This window comes from Lynx rufus, unplaced genomic scaffold, assembly GCF_022079265.1.
Source record: "Lynx rufus isolate CCGP_SWC_20201006 ecotype Redwood Valley unplaced genomic scaffold, mLynRuf1.p SCAF_4, whole genome shotgun sequence".
Classification (NCBI taxonomy): domain Eukaryota; kingdom Metazoa; phylum Chordata; class Mammalia; order Carnivora; family Felidae; genus Lynx; species Lynx rufus.
This window is the reverse complement of record NW_025814856.1, coordinates 8,523,958-8,544,339: the sequence shown is the minus strand read 5'-3', so window position 1 is coordinate 8,544,339 and position 20,382 is coordinate 8,523,958. Positions and strand designations below refer to the sequence as shown.

The 20,382-nt window shown below is 59.5% G+C and overlaps 1 protein-coding gene across 1 annotated transcript; it reads right to left on the bottom strand.

Annotated features, from left to right (window-relative positions):
* Positions 1–478: 478 nt before the first annotated feature.
* NACC1 (nucleus accumbens associated 1) lies at positions 479–20,310 on the bottom strand. The gene is given in 8 exon segments (XM_047097595.1): positions 479–3,421; positions 3,994–4,091; positions 4,190–4,295; positions 4,882–5,055; positions 5,145–5,643; positions 5,645–6,126; positions 19,300–19,433; positions 20,223–20,310. Coding segments are annotated over 6 exon segments (1,611 nt in total). The 5' UTR covers positions 6,119–6,126; positions 19,300–19,433; positions 20,223–20,310; the 3' UTR covers positions 479–3,161.
* Between the last annotated feature and the right edge of the window lie 72 nt (positions 20,311–20,382).

Here is a 20,382-nt window from a genome sequence, read left to right as displayed (position 1 = left end):
GAAGGGAGGGAGCCAGCGGCTCTGTCATGCAGCCAACTCAACAGAGGCCCTTCTTGGAGGCGATCCTGTAGGACACTGAGGTAGGACCTAGGGCTCATGCGTGTGTAGGAACAGCCCTGGGGGGATGTACATATATCCCAGTGTCTACACTAGGGTAGCCAGAAGGGGGTTTTAAGCGGAAGCTACTTCTTAAGAATGCTCCATACCCACTGTGGGGCTCGAACTCAGGACCTTGAGGTCCAGAGTCCCACGCTCTACCGACTGAGCCAGGCCAGGCACCCCGCCGTAAGCGGAAGCTGTTGGCCGCTTGGCTTGGAGCCTGTTTCCCAGTGGCAGGGGCTGTGGCCCAGGGCCCCCCCCTCACAGTGGCGTTCTGAGGTGTGATGTTTGCACTGGCTGTCCCGAGCACACGGTGCCCTAGTGTGCAGCGACCGTCCCTTCCTGGGCCCGGCGCCCCCAGAGAGCAGCATGCGGCAGGGCTGTTACAAAGGCGTTTAGTTTATTTTCCTCAGTGTCACTGATATTCTCATGGTTCACATTTCCCAGTGCGGCTCCTCTCCTTACAGTAGTTAATGTGCAATCTCACTTACGGGCCCGGGGAGTGGGGGGTCGGCCCAGGGCGGGGAGGGCGTTGGCACTTCACACGGACAGGGCGGGCGGTCTGTCCTGCGTGAAAGAGGCGGGTGAGTGGGCGGCCGGGGGAGGCGGAGGGGGGGGCCCACAGTCTTTTTTTTTTTTTTTTTTTTTTTGCGTTGGTTGGTGATTCTCCATTCGTGCTCCTCCCTGGGCTGCCCGGGGTGGGGGGGACCATGCAGCTCAGAGCAGGGCGGGGGCAGGGGAGGGAGAGAAGGGAAAGCAGCAGGCCGCCCAGGAGGTGGGGAGGGCAGGGCGGGAGGGGCGCAGGGGTGGCTCCTGGGGTAAGGCACAACCCTGTCTTTGGCTCTCCTGGTGAGGAGTTTCCTCCCCGGCACCCCTGCCCAGCCCCTCCCCCCCCCCCCAACACAGTCCCGGGAGCCAGGGGCACCTCCTGGGGTCCCTGAAACGAGGGGCTCTGCCACCCAACCCAGTGCTGCAGGGGCTTGGAGGAGGGACAGGGGCAAGCCCCACCCGAGGACAAGGCAGGGAGGGGCTGGGCAGGGGCCTGTCCAGGACAAAGGGGTGGGGAGGGAGAAGACCCCAGTCCCAGAGAGCTGGCCCCTGCTAAGGCCTGGAAGGAGGGGAGCGCCTGGGGACTCCTTCCTTGTGGGGTCTGGCTGGAGCCCCAGCCCGCCCCTCGGCCTCGGCCGGCCCGGCAGCTTGCCAAGTGACCAGGATATTGTGCTTTGGGATAGATGCTGGGGTGGGATGTCAAAGCCAGGACAAGGGCGTGGGGGAGGTGCGACTAAGGTGCTTGTGCTTTAGCTGGGGCGTCGACTCCCCCCATACACTGGGCCGGCTGAGGGCTAAGGTGCAGGGGCCAGGCCAGGAAAGTGGGATGCCAGGACCCCAGCCAGACCAGACGCCCCCCCACTCCCACAAAAAGATGTCAGGAGGGGACCCCTTCACAGACTGGTGGGGGCTGCTGGAGGGGGTGGGGGAGACCTCTGAGTCAGATTCCAAGGGTTGGGGCTGACCCCCACCCCACCTCCCACAATCCCCCTGCCTCTGGAGAGGCTGCCGGAAGCAATGGGCTGGTCAGATTGGGGAGAAGGTGGCGAGAGGCAGTGGGGACAGGGCTAGAGGGAAAGGTGAAATTGTAAAGGACACCCAGTGTGGGGGGACAGGGAGTAAAAAAAAGAACCCTCCACAGAGTTCACATGTAAAACTCAAAAAAACACAACCCCCTCGCGCTGGGCGAGGACAGAAAGAGGAATGGTTAGAGAAAATTCTGCAAACTGCTAACAATGGAAATGGGCCCTGCCTTGTCCCCAGAAGCTGGGCTCAGCCAAGAGGCCAAGGCCAGGCCCCCCCCCCCTTCAAATGGAGCCCCGCTGGGGAACAGAGGAGCAAGGGAGGAGCTGGTCAGACCCACAGGAGCCTGAGCAGAGGCCTGGCCGGGTCCCCACCTCAGAAATGCGCACCCACACTCCACACTCACGCACGCACGCATTCAGCCTGCCCCCGTCCCCCACCCCGTCCTGCCTGCCGCGTCCCCCGGGGACTGAAGGGGACATCAGACAGTCCCGTTGGTTTGAAAAATAAAAGGAATCTTATACTTCAATATTTCATTAGCTAAAAAAATGCTTTAAAAAGTATGTACAGGGGGTGGGGGCAGCGTGGGATGTGGGGGTGGGGGGGGAGGGCAGCAGCCCCCCAGCCTGCTCCCCTGGCTGCTAGCCCTGGCCCTACTGCCTCGCATATCCATTTGTTTAAAAGCAAAACTTCTACACACACACACACACACACACACACACACACACACACACACACACTTCTGTGAGCCCAGGAAACCTCTCGTTCTATTCGCAGAGACCCTCAGTCTTTCCCCAAGAGCCTCCCACTCAGGACCTGCCCCACTCAGGCCCCAGGGGAAAAGTGGGGGCAACAGAGGTGGGCACAGGGTGGGGAGAGAGAGGGGCGCCGGGCCCGCCACTGCCCACCACCTTAGATCAGTTGTGAAGTTTCTCTGAGCCTCAGTTTCCTCAGCTGTGAAATGGGCAGTCCCCTCAGCCTCGCCTACCCCAGCCCCCAGGCGCAGGGACAGACGAGGGAGACAGGAAGGCGCTTTTGGAAACATGGAAGCACTGGGAGGTGGTGGCAGGAGGGGTCCTGAGAACCCTGGGGCCCCTGCAAGTCCCAAGAGGTTGCAGCAAGGGGCCCAGGGCCTGGGGAGGGAGCCTTCCTGAGCCCCCCAGGCCGGCCCCTCCCCGCCTGGCCTGGTGAGTGGGGAGACCACCGCTAGGGGTTAGGAGAGGGGGAGCAGGAGCCCCCCTGACGGCGCCCGAGTGTGCTAGGGAAGGCAGTGCAGAGCTCGCACCGGCCGCTGCCCTCTCCCAGCCCGCTCGGATTGGGGTCAGAGAGTGGGATGGGGAGGCAGAGGGGCTGGGAGCATGCAGTGCCCCCCGCGGGTCCTGGGGAGGGACAGACAGTAGCTCGTGACCAAGATGGTAGGTGGGCGTGATCGGGTGGGTGGGGGGGGGGGAGGGGAGTGTGACGGCCCCGCGGGGAGGGTCCGGTGGTAGTTACTGGAGGGCCTCGGCCGAGGGGCCGGCCTCGCCGTCGTGGCTGGCCGTCTCGAAGCTGTGCTCCACGCCCATCATGTCCGGCTCGATCTTGCCCGTGTCGCTGATGAAGGTGGTGTAGGCATCGCCCTCCGCCATGAGCACCTTGAGCTTGGGGATCCAGCTTTTCCGCACGACGCGGCGGGCGTTGGTGCACATGTCAGCTGCGATGGCGTTCATCTCACTCTCCTTGAAGTTGGGAGCAAAGTTCTGGCAGTAGTCTGCGAGGGCACAGACACAGCGGGGCTCAGGCAGAGTGTGGCCCCGGCCGCTCACACTGCCGGCAGCCACGCGGTCACGCTGCTCCTTGATTCCCAAACACACACCCAGGGCAGCCCCGAACCCCCCTCAGAGGTGGCGGAACGGAGGAACCCGCGAGCCACGACGTCAGTTGACCCCATGCCTGACCGGGCTCGGCCGTGTGTGGGGTTTGAGAGGATGGCCCAGGGCTCTTGAAAAGTCTGGGTCATTTGCCAGAATTTAGGAACTGCGAGATTCCACACGAAAACCCAGACTTCTCTCCCGACAGCTGGCTGGGGCCTGGCTGCTTCACCACTCCCGTGACTCCCCGAGGACCCCTCCCCCCGCACTCCCACCCCCACAGCTGACACAGGCTGACCTTCAGTGCCCCCCCGCCCCTCACTACGGGGAAATCTCTATCCAGTCACAGCCTTCTTCCCCACAGGCCTAGATTGAGCCTCAGAATCTTGACCCCAAACCCCACCCATCTATCAGGGCCAACGCGGAAGAGGACCATCCGCCTGCCCCGGGCCCCGCCCCTCCAGAGACTCACACTTGACAGCGTGAAGGACGCGACTGTCCAGCGGTTTGCGGCTGGGGTTGTTGGAGGAAGAGCGGATGCCGGTGCCACAGCTGTTGGCCAGCGTGTTCCTGGGGTGGAGGACACGGAGGAGGGGAGTCAGGCCGCCCGTGGCAGGGGGTATGGGGCGGCCCCCCTCCCCTCCAGCCGGGCTCTGCGAGGGCCTCACCGGTCAAAGAAGGAGGCCAGGAGGCGCCGCAGCAGGACCTTGTGCCGCGTGCCCGCGCTGACGTGGCAGTTCATGAGCTGTGCCCTCGTGATGTACACATTGGTGCCTGGAGTGGGGAGCAGGAGGGTGGCCGGGGGGCCCCAAACTGCCACGTTCCCCACTTGGCCGGGCCCCGGCCTGGGCCCGGCCAAGACGCTCCCTGACAACTCGCCCCGGCGTGGCCTCGTCAGCGGTCAGGCGAGGACAGATGGTGGTGCCGCTGTGCACGGGGCACCTAGAACATGCCGGGCCCTGCTTGCACACGGGGGGCTTTTGCCCACACAACCACCTGGGCATCAAAAAGAACAGGCAGTGGAAGCTCACGCCAAGGCACCCTGCCTCCAAGAGCCGAGATTCTTAGCCACCGTATCAGGTAACCCCCAAACCACCCTAAGAGGCCGCTCATCTACCCGCGTGGCCAACAGTGCCGACCCACAATTATACCAGCCTCTGGGGCAGAAGCCTGGAGGCCGGCCTTCGGGACGAATCAACACCAAGGGGTGTCAGCTGCCCCAAGACACGGCCAGCGGTGGCAGCGGGGCTGGAGTCAGATCCCAAGTGTGGCTCCTAAACACCGGGCCAGGGGCGCTGGCTCAGAGGGCAGACGTGGGGGAGGAAAGGGGGGTTCTGGGGAGGAAGTGACGCTGGCCCACCTGTCACCAGCTCCAGCTTCTCGGAGGGGTCCCCCTCGTCGTAGAGCTTGGGGTGGCAGCGGTTGCCGATCTGGTTGATGAGCTCGGCCGGGAGAGACGCCAGGTCTTGCCGCACCCGGATGCGATTCCGGGACTCGGGGGCCACCTGCTCAGGGAGGGCCTCCACCTTCTCGGCTTCGGGGGCAGAGAGCAGCACGTGTCGGGGACCAGGGCGGGGGCCGGGGGGCGGGGACTGGGGCGGGAGGGCAGGGCAGGCACCTCACCTGTCTGGCCGACGTTCATCATGCTGTACATGGTGTACATGTTGCAGATCTGCCGGTACTGCTCGTCCGTGCCCTCCTCGCCTGCATCCTCCTCCTCATCCTCCTCGTTGTGGTAGGAGCCGGGGCTGTCGCTGGTATAGGCACTCGAGGTGCCTGGGCTGGTCCGCTCTGATGTGCTGGGCCCGCTCACCACGCCCCCTGCCGCCACCGCCGCCGCCGCTGCCGCCCCCCCAGCCGGTTGCCCAGTGCCGGCCCCCGCCGCTGCCGCCGCCGCCGCCGCCGCCACGGCCACCCCGGCGGGCTGTGCCGCCGCCACCACCGGGGCCTGCTGGGGCGGCCGGTTGGCAGCCAGGTCTGGCGTGGAGAACTTGGCCATCTTGCGGCTGCCGTTGCCACCGCCACTGCCGCCGCTGTCCCACAGCCGCTTGGCCACGGGCGTGCACTGCACGGAGTCCGACTCCTGCTGCTCCGTCTTGACGCGGGACACGAGGGGCAGCGGGGGTGCCACAGGCCGGCCAGCTCGACGTCTGGGCCACGGGGCTCTGGGGCTCGGACGATGGGGCCTCCTCAGCGTGCAGGCCCTGGGAGTCGCAGCTGGGGGAGCTCACCTTGAGGAAGAACTCGGTGCCCTTCTCCATGATCTCCTGGATCTGCAGGAAGCCGGCCGTGTACATGAGCAGGAACTGGTCCCCCACGTTCATGCTCAGCCGGCCTGTGTAGCAGAAGCTGAGGATCCGCTGGAAGGACTGGGGCTGCACGGCAGCCGGCAGCTCCACCACCGCGCTCCGGCTGCTGTTGAACAGGTCCCGGAAGTAGGAGCTGCTGGCGGCCAGCACGGCCCGGTGGGCCTTAAAGGCGTGGCCCTTGACCACCACGGACACGTCACAGTACAGGCCCTGCAGCCGCTGCTCGTTCAGACACTCCAGAATGCTGTTGCCGAAGTTCGGGATCTCCATCTGCAGGGTCTGGGCCATGGCGGCAGCTGCGCGGGGGGGGGGGGGGGGGGGGGGGGGACAGGGAGAGACAGACGGAGGGACGGGGTCAGGCAGCAGACTCAGCCCTCCTCTCGTGAACCTCACCTGCTGCAGGGAGGCACGTGGGAGCAGCATCCACAGGGTGGACTCGGCCGCGGTTGTGAGAATCACCGGGAGCCACCCACGCCTTCAGTCCTGGCACAGACTTGCCTCCATGACAGACTGTCAGATCAGTTATGTCAGCCACGGGCCCGGGGTGGGGGGTGGGGGGTGGGGGGTGGGGCGTGCTGGCCGTCCCCTGCAGACAGGAGGGCAAACGCACACTTACACGTACGTGCCTGAATTTGAAATGAGCGAACACAGTGAGCGTCTGTGAGCATTAAGCATCACCAGCACGACACGCACAGATAGGGCAACCCCTAGCGAAGGGCACTGGCGTCAAAACACCAAGAGGCCAGGGTTGTCTGGTTTTTCACACTGCGTCCACAGGGCTGAGCACGTGACCCCCAATCACTGTTTGATGAATGAATGAATAACCTACTCAAGAAACCCCGAAAGCGCACGAGAACATCCCTAGTCGTCAGGGTAACTACGCGAGCCCAAACCACAGCGAAACACCATTTCATACCAACGGGGCTGGATGGAATAAAAAAGACAGACAAGTGTTGGCAAGGATGAGATCGGAATCCTCCTACGCTGCTGGTGGGGATGCAAAATGGTGCAGTTGCTATGGAAAAAGTCTGGCAGCTCCTCAAATGATTAAACACGGAGTTACCGTATGACCCAGCAATTCCATTCCTTAGAATTATACCCAAGAGAAACAAACACCTAGATCCACAGAAAATCCTGTGCACCGTTCACAATCGCCAAAAAGGTGGAAACCCAAATGCCCATCAACTGACGAGTGGATACATAAAATATGGTCCAGTCATACAACGGAATATTATTCAGCCACATAAAGGAACAAACACGGATACAGGCTAGGATATGGGTGAACCTTGAAAACATTATGCTGAATGCAAGAAGGCAGACAAAAGACCTGTGTATTATAGGATTTTATGTATGGATGGGTTCTTTCACTTACTTATTTAGCTAAAAGATCAGAAGTAATCTCTACACCCAACGTGGGGCTCGAATCCACAAAACTGAGATCAAGAGTCACGGGCTCTGCTGACTGAGCCAGCCAGGCACTCTTATATGATCCCATGTATCCAGATCTCCAAAACAGGCAAATTCAGAGCTGGCAAGGTGGGGGGTTGGTGAGCAGAAGAATGCAGTGTTTCTTCTTGCCGTAATGTAAAATGGGCTAAAACTGTGGTGATGTGTGCACAACTCTGAATAAGCAATTGTGGTCTTTGAATAACATAGGTCTGAACTGTGTGGGTCCACTTATACACAGAATTTCTTCAATACGGTTCAGTACCGTAACTGTTATTTTCTCTGCCTTATGATTTTAAGTAATCACTACACCCAAGTAGTGGGGCTCAGACTCATGACCCAGAGATCAAGAGTCGCATGCTCCTCTGACAGAGCCAGCCAGGTGCCCCTTCCTTATGATTTTCTTGGTTAACATTTTTTTCTCTAGCTTACTTTATCCTAAGAACACAGTAGGGGCGCCTAGGTGGCCTAGTCAGTTAAGCGTCCAACTTCAGCTCAGGTCATGATCTCCCGTTCATGGGTTTGAGCCCCCGCATCTGGTTCTGTGCTGACAGCTCAGAGCCTGGAGCCTGCTTTGGATTCTGTGTCTCCCTCTCTGCACCTCCCAGACTCACTCTGTCTCTCTCTCAAAAATAAAATAAACACTAAGAAAAAAAAAAGAACATAGTATAGAATACTTACACAAAGTATGTGTTAATTGACTGTTTTCATTATCGGTAAGGCTCCCGGCCAACAGTAGGCTGTTAAGTTTTTGGGGAGTCAAAGATTTTGCATGGGCTTTCGACTTTGCACGCCCCCCCATCTCAACTCGTTCAAGGGTCACCTGTAGTGAAAACCATGGAGTTGTACACTTTAAATGAACTTCATGGTATGTGTATCTCAATAAAGCTCAAATAAAGAAATAAGAATCCACAGGACCGGTTTCTTCTGGGCAGAAGACATGAGAAACTTGCCACGAACACTCCTGAGTCTTGAATTTTGAACCTGGTGATCGTATTACACCTACTTACCAAAATAGGTAATATTTTAAAAGACGTAAAATGTGTGAAATCGTAGCATACACATCTAATTTGTGAAAATTAACCCCAAAGTGCTAGAGGGGGATAGAAATGCCAATTTAAGAAACTGTGGCCCTTCTCAGGGAAGCCCAGGCACCTCTCAAATGGGAACTTCTGCATCACAGCCGATTCCATCAGTGCACATTCCAACCCAGAACTGGTGGGGTGGGATGGGCATGTCCAGTACTCTAAGGGCACTCATAAAAGGGCACTGAAGGACAAGGCGGCTTTATAACTGTACCCATGGTAAAAGCGAGTCCCCTGCAATTCTATGGAATATAGAAGGCAGTGGTCCTGAATGGGCTGGGTGAGTATGAGAAGAGTCCAGCTGGTGAGAAGGAAGAAAGTCGGTGTGCAAAGGCCCTGGGGCAGGTACCAACTAGAGCCCCCAGCTGTTTCCCCTCATTCTCAGATTAGCTCACCTGCTTCTTTCACATTTTTAATTCACTAGCGAGTCCATTCTGAGCTGCTTCCACAGGCTGAACCCTGGGACACGGTGCAACTGTGGTAACACCAGGTACCAAGAGGACAACAGAAGCAGCCATGTGCCCATGGGTAAGTCCTGGCTCCAGAACCAACTTGTTCCTGAAGGCAGGAACTCCGAATCTCTGCTTCTCCATTTGGAAACGATTGTGCAAATCCAGTGTGCATTCACTAAGCTGCTACATGTGATGGACCCTGAGGGAGACACTGGCAGGCCCTGCCCCTCCCAGCACCCGGGCCACCCAAGAGCTGATAGTTGGTGACCTACAGGAGTTCTCTGAATCCTCTTAGCAAACCCACGGGGCTGATTTCATACTCCCAATTTTCAGACAGGAAAACTGAGGCCATGGGGGGATGTTAAAAACAGTCTCAGGGGCGCCTGGGTGGCGCAGTCGGTTAAGCGTCCGACTTCAGCCAGGTCACGATCTCGCGGTCCGTGAGTTCGAGCCCCGCGTCAGGCTCTGGGCTGATGGCTCGGAGCCTGGAGCCTGTTTCCGATTCTGTGTCTCCCTCTCTCTCTGCCCCTCGCCCGTTCATGCTCTGTCTCTCTCTGTCCCAAAAATAAATAAACGTTGAAAAAAAAAATTAAAAAAAAAAAAAAGTCTCAAGGTCATCGCTGAGGGAACAGTAGGGACAAGATTCAAATCAGGGTCTCTGTGGGCACTGAAACTTGTGATTTCCCTTAGCTATGCCCTCTGCTTCCTTGTCCTCATCAAGTCACTGTCACCCCCAGGAAAAACAATTTAAGGCAATCCCGGGGGGAGACAGGGACAGGGACTCCACCGTCAGAAGGCAGTACCTTCCTTCAGGAGTTCAAACTCAATACCAGATGGGCTAGGAGCTGGCCCTCTGTGTGTGGATAAGAGAAACTGAGGCACCAAGTGGAAGCAAAGGACGCAGCCCAGAGAGCCCGCTCCAGGGGCCTGGCACCCCCAACCCAATTCCCAAGGCTGCCAAAATGAAGCTACCCCAGGTACTGGGGCCCAAGTGACCAGAGCCAAGGGGGTCAAGGGTGAGGCCAGCTCCCTCAACAGGATCACTAGACCCCCAGTTGGGAAGGCTCTCACGGTAAGGGGAAGGACCAAGGCAGGAGAGGCCTGCAGTGGAGTCCAACCCCAGACCTGGGTTCCACTGCCAGGCCCTCCCCTCTGTGCCTTGGTTTGTTCATCTGCAAAATGGAGACTCACTCATCCAACCTACCCTGATAAACTGCAAGGCGCGAGGGACACAGCCCTAAAGGAGACTGGCTATTTCCACGTGCAGTTGTCTAGCGGGAAGACACCGGGAGTGACACATTTACCACCGGGGTGAGTGTGTCAGAGGGGCTGGGCTGACTCTGGGAGTGAGGTGAAGACAGGGGGACAGAGGGCCACCAAGTCTCGGGCAGGAAGGAGTGAGGTGCAGTCAGAAGACCCCAGGAGGCCAGCGGCGGCTTGAGGCGAGTGCAGGGGCAACAGGGCTGCTGGGAAAGGGGTGGGACGGGGGGCCCTGGTCTGGTGAGGGGAAGTGTTTCCGCGGGAGCAGTGGGAAGCTTGGAGCAAGGGAGACACAGGCCCAGACCGCCTTCGGGAGAACTCCCAACCAAAACAGGGGAGACACTGAGGGCTGGGCCAGTGGTGGGGCAGGTGGCAGTGGGGCAGCCACAGAGAGAGGATGGTCAGACTCAGGAGTGAGTGGCTAGGAGGAGGGAGCACCAAAGCGAGAATAAATGCCTCCAGTCTGGGATGTGGCAGCTGCTGGGGGAGGTGCTGCATCCCGGGGCTGCAGAAGAAATTCTGGGGGGTTCTCCTAACGGTGGTGTGCCAGTTGCTGCTAAGGGCACAAGGACCGCCCCGCTTCACAGGTGAGGACTGAAGCGCGGCCCTGCCCCCTCACCGGGAACCGGCACCGGATGGCAGCTCAGCTCGGGGAAAGCTCAGCAACGAGAGTGTGAGGTCCCTGGGGTGACAGCGGGAACACACACAGGGAGGCGCTCCCAAAGGCGAGAACCAACCTGACATTCAGGCTGGGGTCCCCCAGGCCTTGTGAACCCCAGCCTCACAGCCCAGCGCCCAGGGCTTTGACGCCTTAACCATTTGGCGGGGGGAGGCAATCAGTGCCAACGGCTCAACCAGTCAATGCACAGGAACCCCCTCCACGGTGCAGGGGAGTGGGGTGGCAGGGCTTGAGATGCAGAGACCCTGTGTGGCCTTGCTGTCCCTGCAAGGGCAGCGAAAGGCGAGGGCTTGGCTGGTTTTAGAAGCATAGGACAGGTCACCCCCAGGCTCCCCTCCTTCCCTCCCTGGGCAAATGCCCCAATCCAGTCCTCTGGACTCAGAAAGAACGGCTGTCCTGGCTCTCCCTGAAGCCCCTTAGCCACACTAGCCCTGTGAGGGGAGGGACCGTGGAGCACGACGGGCTCCCAGAAAACAGGTCTATAGTACCTGCTGCCTAGGCAGTGGTGATGGAGTCAAGAGTCGGGGGTTTCTAAACCATCCAGCAGTCCTGTCCCCGCCAAGCACACTGCATGGCTCTCCCACCCGCGCCAGGCGTCTGTCCCGGCTGTGCACCCTGCCAGGAGAACCCTGCCCACATCTTCCTCTCCCACTGTTACCCCCTGGCTCTGAGAATTCTCCAGACTGGAGAAGATGCCCTTCCTCTGCACACTCTCCCCGGCTCCCACACGCAGAGCCCTAATGCTTACCTCTGAGAAAACTAAATCCCACTCGACTAGAGAATCCTTAAGGGCAGAAGACCTCACAATGTGGCATATTAGCCTGCCCATCTTCTGGGGTCCCCAGACTCCCCTCGAAGGAAGGGGCGGCTCCCAGCCCTATGCAGGGCCAAAGGGATCCTCCCAGCATCGCTAGTGTCGTGGCCCCAAACACGAGCAGGTCTCCCAGTGAGATGCAAGGGCCCAGCACTCCGTTTCCATGACCTCCCAAGTCACTCAACAAATATTTGCCAAGCGCCTGCCTGGGGCATGAAGTGCCTGGGAGCCCGGGGGCAGGCCATGATGGAGACAAGGCCTGCCTCCAGGGCTCATGGTCCAACAGGGAATGTGGTCTTACATCCAGAGTTTCACAGATCAACGCGCCGCATGTGTGGGCCTCTAACATTACAGCTGACTTTTTGGAGCGGGGACGGGGGGTGGGGGGGCAGATAGAACGAGGCGGCGGTGGAATGGGAGCATAGCCCTCAACGTACAAGGGTGACCGTGCAGAGTCCTGAGAGAGAAGCAGGCACAGTCCTTCCAGAAAGTGAAGGTAAATGAAGGCTGGTGCTGGGCCCAATCCTTGGTTAGTTTCTCTCTTCCCACGGATTGAACCCAGACCGAGGGCTCTGCTCTGGACCCAACTGTGCCTCCTCGCCCCAATTCATGGGTTGAACTCTTACCCCCCAACACGTCTGTATTTGGAGATGCAGTCTTTAGGAGGTAATTAAGATTAAACAAGGGCCTAAGAGTGGGAGCCCTGATCTGCTAGGACCGGTGAGTCTTAGAGAAGGGAGAGATTTCTCTCTCTGTAAGCACACACACCAAGGCCGTGTGGGCACATCTGGTCTTGGACTTCCAGGCTCCAGAAGTGGGAGCCATGTCTGTTGTTTCGGCCACCCCGTCTCTGGCGTGTTGTTATGGCTAGCTGGCTCAAGACAGGCTTGAAGTATCATCCTCTCGCCTACAACTCCCCCGTGGAGCCCCTGTCCTGGGCTTCCTATGGGTGCCAGACATGTATATGTCCCAAATACTAACTCGACGTGCCTGCGGCCAAACCCCTCCCCACACCTCCAAGCCCGCCGGCCAAAGCTCTCACCACCAGCTCCAGCCTTCCTTGCTCAGGCCAACACCCTGATCTGACCCCCAAACTCTTTCAAAACCTGTTCTCACCACCTGCTCTTGGGACTTCCTAGAATGCTGTCCCCGAGATGGCCACAGCTCGTCACACCTGCCCAGTCACTTATCTCAAACTCCCAAAGACAGAACCTCTCCCAACCCCAATTCCTTCGCTTCTCCTGCTTGATTTTTCCTCCTTGGTGCTTCCTACCATCTAGCTAGCTAGACGCGTCCTTGGCTTTGTGTCAGTTCCACCAGGGCAAGGTGCCTGCCTATCCGGTTTATACTGCAGTGTTCGCTGCCCCCTAGGACCAGACAGGTACACAGTGGGTGCTCAATAGTTGTTTGTGGAATGAAAAATTATTTCCGTTACTTCCAACCTAACTCCCCTTTTTGTTCCACACGAATGTGACCCAAACAGGGTGGGAGCCCCCAGGGCCAGTGTGGAGGGTGCCGCGCAGACCGGTGCCCCCCTCGGGCAGCCGCACCAGGCGGGTGGCCTGCAGTCAGGGTCCCACTCTGAGCTCAGTGTCACTGCGTTTCGGATTCCCACCAACTGTTCACACCACTGTCTGATCGTGCCGGGGTGCGGCAGGCTTGAACTGCAAGCGCTTGGGTGGCAGGGCGACTCCTGGGAGTGGAAACTGGCAGGGATTTGGAAAGGGAGCTCCAAACTCCCCAGGCAGCACGAGCTAGGGGTGCAGATGTGCGCCATCACCAGGGACGGACTGTCTGTCTTCCCGGCTGACTTTCCAGGGAAGCTGTGAGCTGCCCGATGTGGTGCGAGCCAGTTCAGGGAAACCACCAACCCCAAGTGAAAGGACCAGAGGCCCTTGGAAAGCCCCACAGGACTTCAAGCAGCTCAGCAGGAGGTCAGAGTAAGGTGGGGGGAGGGGATATACCCCCAGGCTACCAGAGCAGCCTTCCTGGCCCAGAGCCATTCTGACCCTCAGTAGGCGCCAACTGCAAAGCAGCTGAGGCAAACATTTGCTAATGAAGAACAAAGTGCTACCTGACTGTACAGATCTCTACTGCTGGCATTTAAAAAAAAAAAAAAAAAAAAAGGACTTTATTATTATTTTTTTTAGTAATCCCTACACCCAACACGGGGCTTGAACACACAACCCCAAGATGAAGAGTCGCAGGCTTTTCCGACTGAGCCAGCGAGGCACCCCCCTACTGTTGGCATCCCCCCCCCCACAAAAAAAGTGGCCATGATATCCACAGTGGGTGACAGGATTGTGACAGGGCATTAGCTGGCAAGTAGCATTTACATTGCCCCTACTGTGCACCTGCACAGGGCAAGGGCTCTGTTACACTTCTCTCTCTGGTTTCTGAGGAAGAAACAACTCTTCCCGCCATTTTCCGGGCGTAGAGAGCAAGGCCCAGAATTGCGCCCAGGCCCTCTGGCTCCTGTCCCAGAATCGGAGGTAACAGTGGCTGAGGCTTCCTCACCACGGCTGGCCCATGCCAAGCTCGTCCCCCACGTGGTCCCATCGCTCCCCGAGGCACGCAGGCCACCGTGACTAGACCCATCCCATGGATGGGAAAACTGGGGCTCAGAGAGGCCAGAGCTGGGGCTCTTTATCTTCACTGGGTATGTCTTCTCCATTAATGGGATCTCGGGTGCCCTCTGAGGGCCAGGCTGCGTGCCGTTCCTGCCTCCCCTACAGGAGGCCTTCTCCTTTGCCCAGCCTCCCCCAGCTACTCCCTCCCCTTCCCCCCTGCCACCTCTGGGAAATGAGCAGTCCAGTCCCCCGCTTGCCCCAGGGTCTCCCTCTCTCCTCCCACTCTCCCTTCCTCCGCCCACAGCAGCAGCTCCTACAAGGAGACGGGCAGCAGCCCTACCCCCCACCCCAAGCCCACCTTTCGGAGTTACACCCTAATCCCTGTGTGCCTTCAAACTTGAAGGAGGAGGTGGTGGCAGGCACACAAAGGGTCGTGGAGGGAGTGTCACATGCTAAGGCCCTGAGGTGATGCTGGTGTAGCTAAGGCAGGAGGCCTGGAGGGCTGGAGGGCAGGTGGTTCCTGGGAAGGGGCCTGTCGAAAAGGGCTTGAAAAGGGCTTGGAAGGCGACGCAGGACCTTGGCAGGGCTTAAGAATACGAATCTTGTTATTTTACACAAAGCGCAAAGCTTCCTGCTTAGAATTGTGCTTCCTTTCCTCTACACCGCCAGAAAACATCTCCCTGTAGCGGCGCTGACAGCCTGACATCAGTCTTCCCAACTCGAAAAGGGGCTAACAGCAGCAGCCACCTCCTGCGGCCATTCCAAGGACTGAACCAGCAAGCAATGCAGGCAGACTGGTGCTTACCCTGAGTCCGGGACCCGGTAACACCAGCTGTTATTAGCCACGTCCCCTCTGTTCCTCCCCCTAAGCCCCTCGCAGGGCTGTAAGGTCCCTGACAGCAGCGGCCACATCCTACACCCCCAGAACCTTATGCCATTTCATGATTAATCGAGCAGTACTTGCTGAGGGCTCCCTCCCTGCCCCAGTGCCTTCCCAGCATCATCAAACACCCCAGACACCAATCTCTGTGCCCCTCATGGTAACAACACAGCGAGGATGCCCCGACCTTGTGGCCACTGGGACCAGATCACTCTTTGGCGGGTGGGGGGGGGGGTGGGGGGACGGACGGACCATCCTATACATTACGTACGACGTTGAGCAGCATCCCGGACCTCTACGCTCACTAGAGGCCAGTACCAGCCCCAGCTGTGACCACCAAACACGTCTCCAGACATTTCCCAAACACCCCTTAAGAGGAGGCAGAATCATTTCTCATTGAGAACCACTGCTGCACAGGCATGCCTGCTTGTCCCCACCCATCAGGGGAGGACACAGGAGGTGCCCGAGGTCGCCACCTTTGCCCAGGGTCTCATGGCTGAGGAGGATGGCGCTGATGGAATCAGACTCTCCACTAGACCGTGGTTGCTCACCCTCAGCCACCCTCCGCCTAATTCAGAAAAGAGTCACAGTCCCCACAGAGGGCCCTTGGGTCTCGAAGGATGCTGAGACCTTCACCAAAGGAGGCAGCACAGGAGAGATGGGACGATGACCACAGGCAGGCACTGGGCACAACCTCTAACAGCCGGCCACCAGACCGGATTCACTTCACTGCAGCTGCAGCTCAGAGGGCTCTCCAGGGGGGACCCAGAGAGCAGAGGCAGGGGGACGGGCCTCCCCCGCACACCCCTGCTAGGCACAAGGGGCGCCGAGGGCCTGGGGAAGGAGGAAAGGGATCGGGGTGATGAGGAGCCGGGAGGACCCCAAGAGGGAGCACAGGCGGTTCAAGCAGCGCCGCCTCGTCTTCAAGCCTGGGGGGGCTCGTCATCGCCTCAAACACAGGCTCCCTTCTCCATCAACCTGCTCTGGCACCGACACTGATGAACTCCGAGTCCACCTGGCTGGACCAACCCCCAACCCTCTTCAAACCCGCGCCTGCAGGCTGACCCCAACGACAGATCCTGCAAGACTGACAAAAACTCAGCTGTCCTCACAGCTCTGGCTGGCCAGACTTTAAAAGGCCTGGAGGCAGGCCAAGGGGTCTGGACTTTCATCTGGGGGCAGCGGGGAGATCCAGGAGACCCTGCGACCCGGGTGCTTTTCTGTAAGTGGCACTAAGGGTCTTCATTTCCACACTGGGGTCACCCCCCTCACTCCTTCCCTCACGAGGACAAGATATTTAGAGTACTTAGCAGGAGGCTGGCACATGCTCAATAAAGGCTTTCAATGTGCTGTCCCCTCTGCCCAGAACATTCGCTCCTCCCCTGCCCCAGCTTCCCTCACCAGGCCGATTTCTTCTTATTCAGGGCTCAGCTCTCCCACAAGCCGTGCCTGACCACCCAATTTGAAATTCTCCACTGTCCCCCACCCCCCCCCACCGGATCTGTTATTCAAGGCTGTTCCCCCACCCCCACCCCTAGCAGGCAGTCGACACCCTAGTGAAATAAAACTGTCCCAAGGGTCCCCTTACTTGTTGTACTTGCTAGTGTGGCCTCCTCTGGCACCCCAGGTCTGTGTGCCCCGAAGTCCGCACAGAAAGGCAGCCTTTGAGCACCTTCTCCTCTAGCTCCAGAGGCAGCTCAGAGCCACTGCCCTCCTCTGCCATCCACACACCACGGCCAGCCCCCACCAGTCGCTGGCCCCATTCCAGCCATGTGACCAGAGGTAGCCACCCCCGGCCTCAGTACCCAGCCCTGAGCCCCAGTCTGGGCCACAGCAGCCAGCCTCGGCCCAACCAGACAGGGAAAAGGCACCTTTAAGTGGGGCTGCCGGCCCAGTTCCTCCCGCTCCCAGAACCAGGAGGCTAGCCAGGGAGAGGAGGGCAGGGCCCAGGTGGGATGGGTTCGAGGAACTACAGGCCGACTGGGGGAAGGCAGGGAAGGAGGGTGACAACCCATCATTAAGCCCAGGCCCAGCTGATAACCACTCGACCCAGCAGTTTGTGGCTCTTGCCTCAGGTGTGGAAGATCCCAGAACACACTGGTAACAATTAGCCCAGAGAGAGCAACGAACGCTGTGGACGTCTGACCCGGCACCAAAGAGGGGGAAAAAGACAAACCAGGCAAGCAGAGCTCCATGCAGCTCTGGAGCCAGCCCACAGTTCCGTGACCCCTGACCTCTGGGCTCCCAGAAGGGAGCCGGGGGATGAGGTGTGACCAGGCCCCTGAGAAAGACGCTTCCACTGTTCCCGCCCCTGGAACAGCAGGAAAACTCTGTCCGCAAGGGCACGGATCCATTCCTTGCGAGGGCCGAGAGGAAACGCCCGGGCACAGAAGCCCCACCAGGGAATCCCAACAGCCGAGCTCCTCCAGCCATGCCCCTCAAAAGCCAGCTGGGGAGACTGTGGGTTTGAGCCGAGGGCCGGTCAGTCCCAATCTGCCACTGTCTAGCTGTGTGGCCTGGAGCAAGCCACCCGAACGAAGCCTGAGCTTCCTCCCATCATGGAGAAGGCGGAAGCGGATCCAGTCGTGGGCCGGCAACCAACGAGCTCATCCCAGGGCCTGGCTCCAGAGGGCACCTCACAGGCAGAGCCCGGGGGCCAAGAGACCCAAAGGCCTGGGCCAGGGTGTAGACACCAGACTTGGTATCATCAGGAGCCTCCAAGACCCGATGAACAGAGCTTTATACGCTCCCCTCCCAGTCCTTCACCCCTGGGGAGCTGGTGCCTGGGAGGCCATGGTATAAGATGGTGGGTGGCTGCGAGGTCCCATCGCCTGGGCTGGAGCCCCGAGGCTCTGCTCACAAAAAGTGGGGAAAGAATCTAGCACCCCAGGATACTCAGGTAAGGGCAGCTGGGCGGCCTCCCGGCAGATATACATGCCCAGCTAGGTTTGCGGACTTTCCCAAGCTCTCCACACGAACACCCACCCGGTGGGCCAGCGCTTTGGAAGAGCCAGCAGAGGCTTGCTCCAAGGGTAGGTCGGGGACCCAGAGCCCGAGAGGGATGAGGAAAAGAGGACACAGCCCAGGTCTGGCCCGGAGCGAACACCTGGTGGGGGAAGGGGTGGCATGTGCCTTTGGATCGCACTAGTTTCTCGGGACGCCCCGTGTCTCCACTAGCCGAGCCCAAAGGCGCTGTTTCCCTCCCCCCCCCCTCCCGATCTCCTACAGTAGTTCCTCAACCTACCTGATGGCCCCCGGATCTGGCCTTCCCCCCGCCCCGCGCATCTCTCCAAGCCCTAACCTCATATGACCCCTGCAAACATCTCTGGGATCTCCTATCCGCCCCCACCCGAACTAACTCCGCCCACACCCACCCTGCCCCACTTCCTGGGCTTCTCCTCAGCCGCCCCCAGGCCTGTAACCTGACCCACCCACCTCCTCCGGCGCCCGGACACTACCTGCAGGTCGGCCCCTCCCCGCCCCCCCCCCCCTCCGGGCCCTTTCCCTCCGGCCGCGCCGCTCTCCCTCCTCCCCCCACTCGGCCGGCCCAAAGCCCGACTCCTCCCCCCTCCCCCCCCCCCACCCGCCCCGGCCTCCCCGGACGCCTCCTCACTTTTCTTCCTCCGGCCTTCCAACTTCCCGGGCCTCCGGCACCTGCCCGGGCACAGCTCCGAGCCCCCCCAGTCGCCGAGAGTGAGGGGGGGGGGTTGGTCTGGGCCCGATCCCGCCACCCCCAAACCCCACGGCCCGGCCCGGGACTGGACACTCAAGGCCGCTCGTGAGGGCCGGGCCTCTCCGCACTCGCCGGCCCGGGCAGAGTGCAGGCTGCGGACCCGGTTCCTTTTCTGTCGGAGGAGGCCCCCCCGGCCCTCCCCGCTCAGCCCTCAGCCGGCCCTCGGATGCCCTCGGGCCGCCCCGGAGAGAGGAGGCCGGAACCGGGCCTGGGGCGGGCCGCCTCACCTGCGCCGTGGCCGCGCTCCGGGGGCTCCCAGCGGGCTCCGCAGCGGCGGCTGGGGCCGGGCCTGGGCCCGGGGCGCGCCCCCCCTGCGCCGGGGCCTCGGCCTCCGCCTCCGCGGCCTCCGCGGCCTCCGCCTCAGCAGCAGCGGCAGCCGCGGCGGCCATTCATTGTGGGCCAGGCCGCCCCAGCCGAGCGCCGAGCGAGCGCAAGCCGCGCCGCCGCCGCAACCCGGCCGGGGAGGAGCGGCCGCGGCCCCGCCCCCTGCCCGCCTCCGGCCCCGCCCCCGAGACGAGGCCAGCTGAGCGCCGAGCGCGCCCCTTCTCACCTCGGTTTTCTCCCTTCGCCCCTCAGGGTCCCCCGCCTGTTCCTTGATCGGCCGGAGAATTCGACTCCCGACCCTGCCACTTCCTAGTTCCGCGACCTTGGACAAGTCTCTTCGCCTTTTCGATCATTCGTTTCCTGTAAAACGAAAACAACAATGACTTCTATTTATTGTGCCTGGCACTGTTTTAGGCACTTAATGGGCATTATCTCTTTAAACGCCACAGTAACATTTTTAAGTAGAAATGACTACACACTTATACACCCTTCATAGAAAGAGAGGCACGCAGAAATGAAAAATACCTACTGAAGATTACCAGCAAGTACGTGATGGAGGGTGCCAGGATTCAAACCCCGAATCAAGAATCGACGATGAAATTAATGCTTTCATGTTTATGCCACACCTGATTCTGTTCTAAGCATTTAACCTGCACTAAGTCGTTTAAAACTCACCACAACACAATAACGAACGTTACAAAGTTATGTCCATTTTGCAAATGGGCAAACTTAAGCATAGATGGAGACAAGAACAAGTAGCAAGGCTAGCTGGGACTGGAATCCAGGCAGTGCAGGCCACTATGCTCCCCTCCCGTCCTACACGGTTAGAACCTCCTGAGAACTTACTACGTAAGAGGGGATGCTTTGCACACTTTCCAGGCATTCTGTCCCTTAATTTTTGCTCTATTTTGCTCTATATTGGAAGTTAGCATTCCTATTTAACAGGTAAGGAAAGTGAAGCCCAGAGAGTTTAAGTAACTTGCCAAGACCATGTGATAGGACTGGGATCCAAACTCAATAAATCTGATTTCAGAGCCTTAATTATTCCTGCAGAGTGCCCTGAAATAATGTGCTTACAGCACTCAGTGCACAGAAGCCGATCAGTAGATGTTGAATTTCTCCGCTTACCGCCCCTTTTCTGAGCCTCACCTTCCTCATCCGTGAAATGGGGCGAGTGATGCTTCCCCTCCCAGGGGAGCCGACGTGATTAAGGCTATCCACACTACACTTTCCGAGCTTTCCGCCGTACATTTTGATCCCGGCCACCCACTGTAGGTAGCATCACTGACTGGCTAAATTCTATCATGTG